The following is a 12,940-nucleotide window of genomic DNA, read 5'->3' as shown; positions in this document are numbered from 1 at the left end:
TTTCCGAAGCTTGAAATAGTTGCATCGTCATGGTCTGTAGTTCTTCGAAACATGTAGCGAATATTACAATGTTATCAGCGTATTTGAAATGACACAGTTTTCTTCCATTAACATTTATTTCTTTATCTGCCCAGTTAATGTCTTTGAACACGTCTTCCAGTTTACGGTTAATCGCTATCGAGCTTCGACGTTAACCTGTTAGTTATTACTCTCATAAACAGTTTGTACATTTACGACAGCAGGGAGCTCGGCCTATATTTCTTCAGATCTCCCCTGTCTCCTTTTTTGAAGAGAAGTATTGTCAAACTTTCATTCCAATTATCTGGGACTTCTCCTCTGTGAAGATATTCGTTGAAAAAAATTTTCAATTCTTCGAGAATAATTTCACTCCCCTCCTTCAACATTTCTACAATATTCCATCTGGGCCTGGAGTCTTATTGTTCTTTAGTTGTAGTATATCATCTTCGCATAATTTTCTTCTAATGTTGTTATCAAATCTTCGTAGATTGCATCTACCTCTTCCTGATGTGTTGTTGTGGGAGCATACAATTTTATAACCATGATCTTGGTAGAAATGTATGGTGTGAGATACTTTTTGACAAGAAATCCTACTCCACTATATGTTTCGTCTATTTTCCCTGTATAGTATAGGCGATTTTCAGAGTCTAGGTGCATGCATTGTTCGCCTCTTCTTTTCACTTCTGACAGTCCTACAATATCCCACTTTATCTTGAATAGTTCTTCTAATTCGTAGACCTTTTCATCTTTAGCCATCGATTGGATGTTGTATGTGGCTAGTAGTAGCTGTTTTTGTTTGTTCGTATTTATTTTGGCGCATTTTGTTAATCTACAGGACGTTCCCTATCAGCCATTGGGACGTGCCGTATCGGGGTTGAGGACTTCCCCGCCTAGTCTGTCTTGCACAAAGTATTGAAGGACCCCTACTAAGTTCAGCATCCCTATACATAAGCTGAGACCGGCACGGTCAAACCCAAACGGGTAAACTCATTCTCCGCTAAATCTTTGGCCATTTCTAAAATACATTTCGAGCATCGATCGCTTTTTTTAATAACAATTTTGTTTACTTAAACTTGAAAAGTCAAAGTTGACGTAAACTGACAAGTATATCTGAATTAATGATAGAAATGCCCTGTATAGCTATCACTGTCCTTCAGACCCCACTATGATTACCATAATTTTTGGATCAGTCCGTTGATATTTTTTTATAATAAAACAATGAAATAAGAATAAGCGAGTACTATCTAGTAGGTAATTCTTGACAAACCAATTCACAGTAATGTAAGTTGTAGAATCAAAATGGTTCATTTAAGTGAAACAGATCGTATTAAAATATTAATAATGATCGCTTATGCTGGTCGTGTTAAAACAGCATCCAAAACAGCTGAATGTTTGGATAGAAATTATCCAAAATAGGCGTATAGGCTCATTTTTCATATCCGGAATCTTGACTGTTACCAAATATTTAAATTTACCAAATAACTACTGTAACGTAATTGCCAGTTACCACAAAATTTTTGGTTTTGACAAGATGAAGCGCATCCCCATTATTATTAATAGGTTAGAAATTCTTTAAATGCGAATTTTTAAGACGGATTGGACATAAAATGCTCAGTGGTCTGCTCATTCTTCGGACCTTAATCCATTAGAATTTTTTATTTAGGATTATCTAAAATCACGTGTTAGCATTAATCAATCAACATGTTTGCAGTATTTGAAACAAAGAATTCAGTAGAAGAATGCTGGAGAAGTTTTGGAAAGAGTGACATTTTCGGAAGGTGAAAGGCGTTCTCATCGGTCGTAGTATATAAATTCACCCATTCTTTAACTGTAAAGTTATTTCTTATTGTAACAAACCTTTTCTACCAAACGTGATATGTATGAATTAGAAATAACAAGTTCCATACATAGTCCCATATAAAGTAAATAATTTGAGTAAGTAGAGTAGTAATAAAAAAGATGGCGCCAGAGGCGTTATATGTCATTGTACTTGCATGTAAAGTTTCATGAATAGCGACTTTTTTGTTTCAAATAATAAGGATCTAAGGATCCTGCAGTTCAACATAGCCTCACTCCGGCTAAGGATAAACGAACTTCGAGAGACGGTAATAAGACACAATCCAGATGTCATTTGCCTGTCTGAAACACGCTACATGACGGAGACTCAACTACCAAGGATCACAAATTATGACGGATACGGAAGGAGAGACGTGCCCAACGACAGAGGAGTAGCCATCTATGTTAAAAATAACATAGAATGGAACCAAGTAGTCATGGAAACCAACCACTTTGAGAACGTGGGAATCAAAGTAGGTGGTACTAATATCTTTTCTATTTACAGGAAACAGTCAGAAGAACTAGCCATTGAAGAATTAGATGCTATGCTTAACTCAGCACCAACCGTTGTCTTAGCAGGAGACTTCAACGCCAAACACACATCATGGGGATGTGTGACGGACACAGCACCAGGAACAGCACTACTAAGGTACTGCGAAGACAGGGACACAATGTTATTCGCACCAGACGTACCAACAAGGATCAGCCCCATAAGAGGACACAACAATTCAACGTTGGACTTATTCATCACAAAGGACGTCATTATAGAAGATGTTAGGGCCAACTTCGAATGCATTTCGGATCACAAGCCAGTCACAGGAAGGATGACATCAAGAGTCGACCTACCCACCATGGAACCAGTAGAAAGATGGCGATGGAAAGACGCAAATTGGCCAATTACAGAAGACAACTCAACCAAATCGAGATGAAGAGGGAATTCCATTCAATAGAAGAAGTCTAAAGAAAAATAAAAGATATAACTAGAAGAATTCAACAAGCCATGGAGGACAACATACCGAAATATATGACGAACAACAGAGGACTGATCATCCCAACAGAACTTCAGGACATCATCAAGGACAGAAACAAGTCCAGAAGAGCATTCCAGAGGACCAGAAGACAGGAATTCAAGGAATACGGAGATATCCTATCCGAAGAAATAAGAGTAAGACTGAGAAGTCTTACTGAAAACCAGTGGCACAACAACATCAGGAAAGCTGAAAAAAACCATGGAAACGTCTGGAAAATGCTGAAAGCCAAAAGAAGAGAAAAACAAAAGATGCCACAAATTATGGACAACGAGGGAACACACTACGAAACCCAAGAAAAGGTAGATGCCATCGCAAGGAATATGGCAGCCATACACAGACAAAACCAGGACATGTCGGACGCAAGAACAAGAAGAGAAGTCGACTTCGAGTACAACAGGATCAAAAGAAGAAACGAATTCCAAATAGAAGAAGAAGACCACACCAGCCCATACAAAGTAGCAAGGATCATCAGAAAACTGAAAGGAAGCAGAGCACCAGGACCAGAAGGAATCCACAACATCACCCTCAAGGAACTCCCAAGGAAGATTATAGTACAACTGTACTATATCTTCAAATTCTGCTTGGAGAAAGGACACTTTCCGAACAACTGGAAGCACGCCAAGATCATCCCCCTTCTAAAACCGAAGAAGGACGGAAGAAGACCAGAAAACTACAGGCCTATTTCTCTCCTAGAAACCATGGGAAAAATTCTGGAAAAGATCATCTACAAGAGACTGATGAAGCACACAGGAAGAAAAAGAATTATCCAAGAGGAACAATTAGGATTCAGAAAAGGAAGGAACTGCGAACTTAAATTAGCAAGAATCATCAGCGACACCAAAATAAAATTCAACGGGAACCAAAGGACAGGACTAGCCATACTGGACATAGAAAAAGCATATGACACGGTTTGGAAAAAGGCACTAATCTTAAAGATGGACAAAGCTAGGCTTCCTCACTACCTCATCAACATCTGTGACACATACCTGTCCAACAGAACATTCCAAGTTTTAGCGGACCAAAAGATGTCAGCAATTCAGGATATTCAGGAAGGAATGCCCCAGGGCAGCATTTTATTTCTAGTTTTATATAACATTTTTGTTTCAGACCTACCTACAGATCCAAGAACTTCAACAGCTCTTTATGCAGAGGATACAGCAGTGTATGCATCCGGAAAAGACGAAGGAAGAATAATCAGGAATATGGAAAACCACTTGGAGAAAATCACGAGATACACCGAAAAATGGAAGATAAAAATCAACGCCCAAAAGACGAGTTCATAGTTTTCAGCCTGGGTTTGAGACCACCACAAAACGAAATCAGAGTAGGAGGCAACAGGATCCAGGAAGAAGACTCAGTCAAGTACCCTCGACAGAAGACTCAACTGCCGGGCGCATACACAAAAAACTAAGGTAAAAGCTAATGCAGCTAAAAGACTAATTCTCCCTTTAATTTTTAGGACCAGCCCGCTGTCCAAGGCCAAGAAAATTCAGTTGTACCAGGCCTATGTGAGATCGCTGATGCTGTATGCAACCCCAGTGTGGAGTTCCATCTCAGAGACACACTGGAGAAGATTAGAAGCCACCGAAACATCATGTTACCGGATCATCGCCGGAACATCATGGGAGAACAGAATCACGAACGCAACCATCAGAGAAAGGCTCCAGTATACACCACTGAGGGAGGTGGCCGAGAAAAGGACCAGGTATTTCTTCCACCAGGCCACAAGAAGACTCCATAAGACCAGGGGCATCCTCGAGAATAACAGGATCCAGAGGATGCATAGATCTACCCATAGACTGATCGACCATCTGATCAGGGTCTAGCCGGATGGTTGCCGGAAAACAGCCATGCAGGGAAGTAGGTACGGTGCCATAAATTAGTACCTACAGAAGAAGACGAGGACATATCCACTCAAAGAAGTCCAGGATGCCGAGAGGTCAAAACATCAAGAAGCTGACGGTGCAAGAGCGGGACGTCGAAGAAGAAAGAAGGCTAAAATGAATGAAATGAATGACATGTAAATTATATTTGGCAATAAACGTTTTTATTTTTTATTTTTATTTTTATTTTTATTTTTATTTTATTTCAAGTAATATATTTATTTGGTTCCATACTTTATCCCAACCCTGTACAGAATACATTTTAAAAATATGTTATGCTAAAAAAATATATTTTCCAAACTATTTACCACCTCCATTATTTTTCTGGTACGTTTTGAAAATTATCAAATACTTGAATAAATGTCAGCAATTATTATAATTATATCCATTGTTTCCTTTTAAACTGCCGAATTCTTATAAATATTTTTGGAACACAGATTTAAATCGTATCACAATGTCAGCTTCTAACTAGCCGTAGTTACTAAACTACATAAGGATAAACGCACAACTGTCAATTTTTAAGCCGTCTGAAATTGGGTTCTGCTTTTTTTGCGAATACAGTATATGTTGATTTGCAGTCATAGTTTGGATCGTTTTGTGTTGAACAAGATTTACGATGGTATTAAAAACACCTAACAATAGACAATGCCATTGAATTAAGTCATTTTGCATTGTTGTTACATAATTGCTGTTTAATAAATCATATATCGTTATCTCATTATTTGTAAGGTCATGGATGAAAATATAAAATCATAATAGTAAAGTCTGTTTAAGACGTAAGGCGTAATGATATATACATATTGGAAAATAATTTGTATTAACACTAATGTACGACAATGAATGATTGTGGTGCAGTTATATGACGTACGTGTACTTTTTTTCTTATGTTAGCAGAGGAATGTAGCAAAATTTATCTCTTTCTTTCAGTCTCTTTGTTTAATCTCATACTCTTGTAATATTAACACTATCACTATATGATTGTTGACAATATTCTATAGCTATTTTTTAACAGTTGAGTCCATGGTTTTTTACCCGTGCGTCATTAATACCTGGCGAGATAAAACACATACTTCTTATCTAGCATCATTGTCTTCCACGTATGAAAATTAGTTCCACAGTACATCGAAAAGGGATAAAGTGAAGTCGTTTTACCCTGTCGTATTTCGGATTAACGCCCGAAAAATAATTTATGACTCTAGTTACAGCCACTCTGTTATGCTTTCCCTTTTCTACCTGCTTTGTGGTACAGAACCTCCTACTGGTCGGCTGTAGTACTTGAGGATAAATCAGCGCTACCAAAACAATTTTTTTATAAATCGTGAAAAAACGCAAATTGAATGCTTTGTGATGATAATTTATTGAAAAAACTGAAAGTTTTATACCCAATGCTAGTCTTATATTTTCTTCGACAAAAAAAACTGATGATTACCACGGAAATATGGACGCCGATATTTTTGAACATTGGTTTGAGGAAAAATTATTAACAAATCTGGAAAATCCGTCATTAATAGTCTTAGACAATGCTTCGTATCACACCAGAGAGGAGGAAAAGTTTCCCCAAGCAGCTGGAAAAAAGAAGACTTGTGGCTGTCGGAGAAAAATATAGAACACGAACATATAGTTTTAAAAGCTGAATTATTAAATAAGTGCAAAGAACACATTACTGAGAAAAAATTTGTCGTTGACCAAATGGCACTAAAATATGGTCATGAGGTCCTAAGACTACCACCATATCACTGCCAGTACAATCAAATGACAATTGAATTGGTGTGGGGCATCACTAAAAACTACTATGATAAACATGCATGTAAGACCACCGACGAAGCCAGCGTTTTACAACTCTGGCAAGATGCACTAAACCAAGTCAATGAGGAACAATGGCGGAAATGTATTGAGCATACTGAAAAAAAAAATTTTAGTCATATGAAATAGAACAAGTTATTGATGAAGTAAGACCTTTAATTATTCGTAATGATGAAGATTCAGATGAATCGGATAGCGAGTCAGATAGTGTTGATACCTGTCCATAGATTAAGACGCAGATAGAAAAATTAACACAAAAGGGTACCAACCACCAAAAAAAAACAAAAAAAAATAAAACAAAAACCGCATGCAGGAGAGAGCCGGAGGCACGCCGCACGACGCTCTTGAATGCAAGCACCAAAAAAATTAGATTAGCAAGTAAGGTAGATTAAGGACATGACTGGACGAATGACTGGGTATTAGACGACGGATGAAAGGATTCGATGCTTGCTCGCTCTCGACTACACTTGGTGCAGAAAAGGGCAAGCAAGTATCGGCACACACAACCATCATTAGATCGCCGAACAATTGCTTTGACCGGTAGTGATAAAGCCAAATAGGCTAACCTACCACTTAAATGTAAATACACGGAAATCTCCCATTGCCTGCCGGGGGATACCGCGAAATAGTCGAGACCTGGCTCCAAAGACCAGGGGGCGGAGGAAAGCCGGGGCTGGTTGTACCGCAGGAGGACAACCTACCTTGGTGGGTTTGGGAAGGTGTGTGTGATAAGTCTTTGTTTTATATAGATATATATTTTTATAGATATATTTATAAAATATATAAAAATAAAAATATAATACAAAATTTTGAACACCCAGTATTAACATTGGCAGATTTTTTTATACTTGAATAAAAATAGAGTTTAGTACACGCTGTTTTTTTAGCATAAATATTAACCACAATATTAATTTTTGAAGTTGCATGTGTAATATGAAAAATTTTTCAAAAACTATCTCAAAAACGGCTATTTTTTCGAGAATGGTATCCCAATAAAAATCGATCCAGAATTTTACGTAGATTCTAAAAAAAAAATAACAAAAAGCACAGTTTCTATTTAAAATAAGAAACTTAATGGCGACTTCCGGTACAACCGGAAGTGCTAGAAGAATGGAAATATTTAAAAAATGAAGAATGCTTTGCATAACCCATTATTCCAAGTTTGCAGAAACCAGTGACGACCAGAACTTTAAAAACTTTTAACCAACATGTTGCGTAAATGACCCTGTATATTTCATACTCAATGTTTATCAATTTACATTATGATATTCAATTATTATAAAACATAATACAAAGTTATTTTATTAAAAAAATCCCTAATGTATTATCAAATTAAAAAAACCGTACATTTTTAATTTGAGAACCGCTGACTACCTGAGGCAAATCTGAACAGACACTTTTATTACTTATACGACAGGCTAAAACGATCCTACTATAGGCACAAAAAAGACGCATGGGTACGTTTTCAGATTTTAAGTACAATTTGTGACGTCTGGTTTGTTTACTTGTAGCTGTTAGTTTGTTGGATTTTTTGCTGTTTTTTTTTGTCCTGTTTTTGCATTTATCTTAAACAAACAGTTGTTTTCACAACGAATTTTATATTGGAGTTTGAAATTTTATGGTAAGTGTATTTGATTTGTCAATAATTTACATACAAAGTTCTTCTCATTCTCACAGTTAAGGAAAGTTTCCGCAAAAGTAAAAGAAATGAAAAAAGTAAAATATTTTATTGTTTTTTTTTAGATTATGCCTGGAAAAACTCTATCCCACAAGCACAAGAACTCGTTTTAAATTTAATCGAGTACTTTAAATTAGAAAAAAGGAATGGGGATCGTTGGAACTGTTGTCATTTGTTCAAGCGGTACAAAAAGTACAATTTTCAAATGTGTACTATAGAATAAAAATAGGACTGCTACACCAGGCGCTCCATTGAGTATGTGGCTAGGCATAAAGGACAGACCAAAAAGTGTTCTGTAGGTTCTTCTCCACGACAGCATAGGTTAAACTCACAAAAAAAGGAACAGTTCATTCGGTTGGCTCTGGATCTTGTCATCCTAGCACGAAGTGTATTGAGCTCTTTCCATGGCACCCGTCCTTCTTTGTATCTAGGTGAGAGATTTCATTCATCCATTCATTACTCTAATCACTTTAAACTCTCCACAAGCTGAGTATAACCGCTAAGGCCGTTTCCGTCAGATTTTCGGTGGTATGCAGAAAAGTTTTCCTGGGTTTGGTTTTGGTGGTTGGTACCCACTACTGAACTCTTCCGCGCTGCAATAAACAAAGTAAAGATAGCCGTGATGATCGCCAACATCCGGAACGGATAGGCACTTTAAGAAGAAGAAGGTTGGTACCCATAGAGAGGGTGTGAGGTGAATACTTTATGTTTTTCTTTCCGAGCTACTACTTCACGTCTAATGTTGGACGGTGATGCCGGTCAAACAGTACACCTTGTTGACTGGGGTCGGTCTCATAGAGTCCGTGGTAATGTGGCAAGCTTCATTTAGAGCTATATCTACATGACCGCCATGGCATGATCTATACCATATAGGTCAAGCATATTTCGCAGCGGAGCAATTAGGTTCACAGCACTAGTTTTTAGTGCCTGCGGTTACGCCCTCCTTTCACCCAAGAAGTACCTGTTAGTTTCCATATTATGTTGTTTCTGGCAGCAACTTTATGTTTTACCTTATGGTGGTGTTTCTTGTATGTAAAGGCTCAATCCAGGGTTACACCCAGGTTAGAATAAATCCCAAGAAATGGTTGATGAGCATTCAGCTTTATTCTTGGTCTTTCGGTGGCGGTAAAAATTTTTTGTAAGACTTAGGGTTAACGCATAGGTAATGTACATAGAAAAGATAAAGAACTCAAGGTTAGGCTAAGACGGAGACAGAAGGAAATTTAACTGATTCTTCTGGAACATTACCTTGGACAAACAGAGTAAAATAAGAACGTCAAAAAAGTATATATATATATATATATATATATATATATATATATATATATATATATATATATATATATATATATATATATATATATATAGCAACTGTTTAAAGACAAAAGGAAACACCTTTAAGCTAGAAGAGGAGGTAAATTATGGACCAAGAATATTGCAGCAAAAAGCTTATTCTACAATAACACAGCTAAAGAATGTTAAAGCAGCAGGCCCGAATAATATACAAGCCAAATTACTCATACTAATAGACAACTAATCAATAGCAATACTCACGAAGATACTCAACAACATATACTCTGGAGAAATACCAACAGAATGGTTGAATTATGAGTTTATGGCACTGTCTTATTAGGAATTAACAACTAAGATCTCAAAATAATTAAAAATCTTTCCTAAAATCAGACCACATATCTCATAATTAAAGATGAACACACCGAATACGTGAAAATCATGCATGAAGTGAGGCAAGGATGTATTTTGTCTTCTCCAGTAATTAATCTTTGCTCTAAAAGAATATTGTGGAAGCTTTGCACGAAACTAAAAAAGGCATTACACTAAACGGGTAACGACTAAACAGCATCAGCTATGCAGATGACACCATAATATTTACGGACTACCTAGAAATCGTACAAGTCCTCCAAAATTACATCTTACAGTAAACAATATGACTCAATATAATCGTTCGTGATAATTAGCAAGAAAAAGATAACATAAGGTCAACTCTACGTCAACCAAAACCACGTAAAAAAAATTGACGCACTACAGCTGCCTATACCGACCAAATATAAGGAGATAAGATTGTGTATTGGAAATGCTGGATCCACCTTCAACTGGATGGGGAGGCACAGTCTCCCTCTTGGTATAAAAGTAAAAAATGCTGCAATTCTACCTCCCTCTTCTCTGCCCTTTTTATGGTGTTGAATTGTGGACCTTAAACAAAGATATGCGCAGAAGATTGAAAGCATTTCAGATATAGCTATATCATGATATATTTGGAACAGTGGTTTCCATACAGATCTCCCAGTCCAATCGATTCCTAACTAAATTAAGGAAGTCGCCAGGAGACATAAAGAGAGGCTGCACCAACATTTCAACATTGACGTGCCTCAGCTTGTTGACAACCAACTCAAGATGTGAAGGTTCAAAACGCTAGACCATTTGTCTGTCTTTGTGTAGAATGTGTTAGTTTTCCTATTTTGGCATTGCTAATGTATTTTATCTAACGATTATCTTAAAAAAGAAACAGTAATAGTAAATATTATAAAGTGTTATTGATCTATTTAAAAGAAAAAATTGCAAAAAAATGGTTACAAAGAAAGAAAGAAATGTGTTTATACCATGACACCAGCACGTGTTATAAGTTAATCGCATCACTGAATAGGACTCCGAATAACTTGTCCACCGTATTTTTTAGATATAGCAAAAGATTCTGATTACGCGTGTCACAAAAACGTTTAGGGAAGAGATTTGTAGCAAATTAAGAGTTCATTGCGGAAAGTAGAGCTTATTTCAAGGCCCAAGATAGATGTTTTACTTCTTTTTCTTACATTGGGTCTAAATTCAGATGTTCTACAAAAAAAATTAAATACTGCGTTAAAACTCTGTATTACCAAAAAATGAGACAATGTTGGTGAATGTTGGTTGTTGTTGTTGGCACTTGTCTAAAATGTATACCATAGTTTTGTAAATATACACTTGAATCTGATTTTACTGAATGGCCTAACGACAATCGCTATCAATATTATTTATCCATTTCATATAAAAAAAAATGGCATTACAATTGTTTCCTTCTCATTAAAAATACTTTTAAAAGTTAATTAGCCCTCAAGCTTTTATTCTCCAGGTGTTCTTGCAATTTGTATAAGTAATGATATAATTATTCTCTCCGGCAATAAAATTATAATATTATTACAGTATCGTGTATTCAGTATAGAGATTCATTTATTTAATTTGCCTCGTTTTTATTTTATAGTTAGTTTTTTCCAATCCTATAGATTATTATTTTTTGGATCTTAGTAATCTAAGGTCAGATATTTCCTTCCTTCTTGAGAAGTTTGTGGGTTTATTGATTCAGTTTAGGGATATTTCAGTAATTGCTTGTATTGTAGAAACTCATAGTATTGTCCAATGAGCAAATATTTTTTCCTTATTTTAATCCATGTTCTTCTATTTTGTTTTTGACATTAGCTCTCCATTGATATTTATACGTTAATATATGAAAACAGTAAAGCAATTCTCATAAACGATTAATGTTAATATCCAAAAGATAACAATCTTAGAAAATAAGGTTTAAGTCTTTGGTTTACAAAGAAATTGGACAAAGAATTAGAAAGTTTTGTGCTCAGGGATAAGTATACATTAACCGAAATAGTATTAGCTGTATTGTCTCTAGAAACTTGGAAACAAAGTAAAGATCTTATATATATACATCGGTTTAGAACGTCTTTCGACATTTTCCGATACCTAAACACCATCTCTTCCTATCTTCGCAGTCGTTTGTTGTTAAATTTCTTTCGCTCATGGACTTGTTTACGCCGTGTTGCCATTCTAATCTGGGTCTTCCTCTTTTCCGTCGACCTATCGGTTGCCATTCTATTACTTTTTTGGGGAGTCTTGATGCTGGCATCCGTTGAACATGCCCATACCACCTTAATTGTTTCTTCTCTATATCTTGAGTTATATTTCCTTCTATTCCCATACGTTGTTTTATTACATCATTTCTGATTCGGTCTCGTCTGGAAATACCTAAAGATCTTCTCATTGCATCCATCTCTACTGCTTCTATTCGCTTTTTGTTCTTTTCACTAATTCTCCATGTTTCAGCGCCATAAAGAAGAGTAGTTTTAATCATGGTCTCATATATATTAAATTTCCTTCCTTTCGTTATCTCTTTACTCCACAGTATACCATTGAGATATCCTAAGACTTTCTTTGCTTGAGTGATTCGTTTTTCTATTTCCCGTGTATCAGTTCCTGTATTGTCAAAGGCAACACCCAAGTAGTCATAGCTCTGACAGCAGGAAATATGTTGTCCGTTTTCGAGGTCCATGTTATCTGACTCGTTTCCAATACAAAGATATTTGGTTTTTGTTGTATTGACATTCATTCCCCAGTCGTTATATTCTTCTTAGCATGTACTGCATGTCTTCCCTGTCGGTCGCTAGCACTACCTGGTCATCAGCAAACTGGAGTGTATATATACATTCATTGCTAAGCTCTATACCCATCCTATGTACCTTTCTTTTCCATCTTTTCAATGCCGCTGCAACATATATCTTGAATAAGGTTGGTGAGATACAGCATCCCTGTCGCAAGCCTTTTGTAACCAGGAATTCTTCCGTTAGATATTTTCCTGTTTTTATCCTCTATCTTTACTGATGTTAGTAAAGATCTTATTTATGTAAAATTTG

At 36.3% G+C, this 12,940-nt stretch overlaps 1 protein-coding gene across 1 annotated transcript; it reads left to right on the top strand.

Moving 5' to 3' along the window:
- The first annotated feature begins 2,854 nt into the window (after window positions 1-2,854).
- On the top strand, window positions 2,855-9,786 carry LOC140451738 (uncharacterized). Its single transcript, XM_072545582.1, has 5 exons — window positions 2,855-3,340; window positions 3,473-3,912; window positions 3,993-4,247; window positions 4,345-4,551; window positions 9,618-9,786. Exons 1-5 carry the CDS (start codon window positions 2,855-2,857, stop codon window positions 9,784-9,786), a joined length of 1,557 nt encoding a protein of 518 aa, XP_072401683.1.
- Window positions 9,787-12,940: the final 3,154 nt, after the last annotated feature.

This window comes from Diabrotica undecimpunctata, chromosome 10, assembly GCF_040954645.1.
Source record: "Diabrotica undecimpunctata isolate CICGRU chromosome 10, icDiaUnde3, whole genome shotgun sequence".
NCBI classification, from domain to species: domain Eukaryota; kingdom Metazoa; phylum Arthropoda; class Insecta; order Coleoptera; family Chrysomelidae; genus Diabrotica; species Diabrotica undecimpunctata.
The sequence above is the reverse complement of the archived record's forward strand: the minus strand, read 5'-3'. Positions and strand labels throughout refer to the sequence as shown.

Excerpts from the sequence above, each read along its gene's own strand:
- LOC140451738 (XM_072545582.1), top strand. The coding sequence starts at position 2,855 with ATGGAGGACAACATACCGAAATATATGACGAACAACAGAGGACTGATC. Across the intron at positions 4,248-4,344 it reads CAGGAAGAAGACTCAGTCAA|GACCAGCCCGCTGTCCAAGG; the intron begins GTACCCTCGACA and ends TTTAATTTTTAG. Across the intron at positions 4,552-9,617 it reads ACCATCAGAGAAAGGCTCCA|CAACTGTTTAAAGACAAAAG; the intron begins GTATACACCACT and ends ATATATATATAG.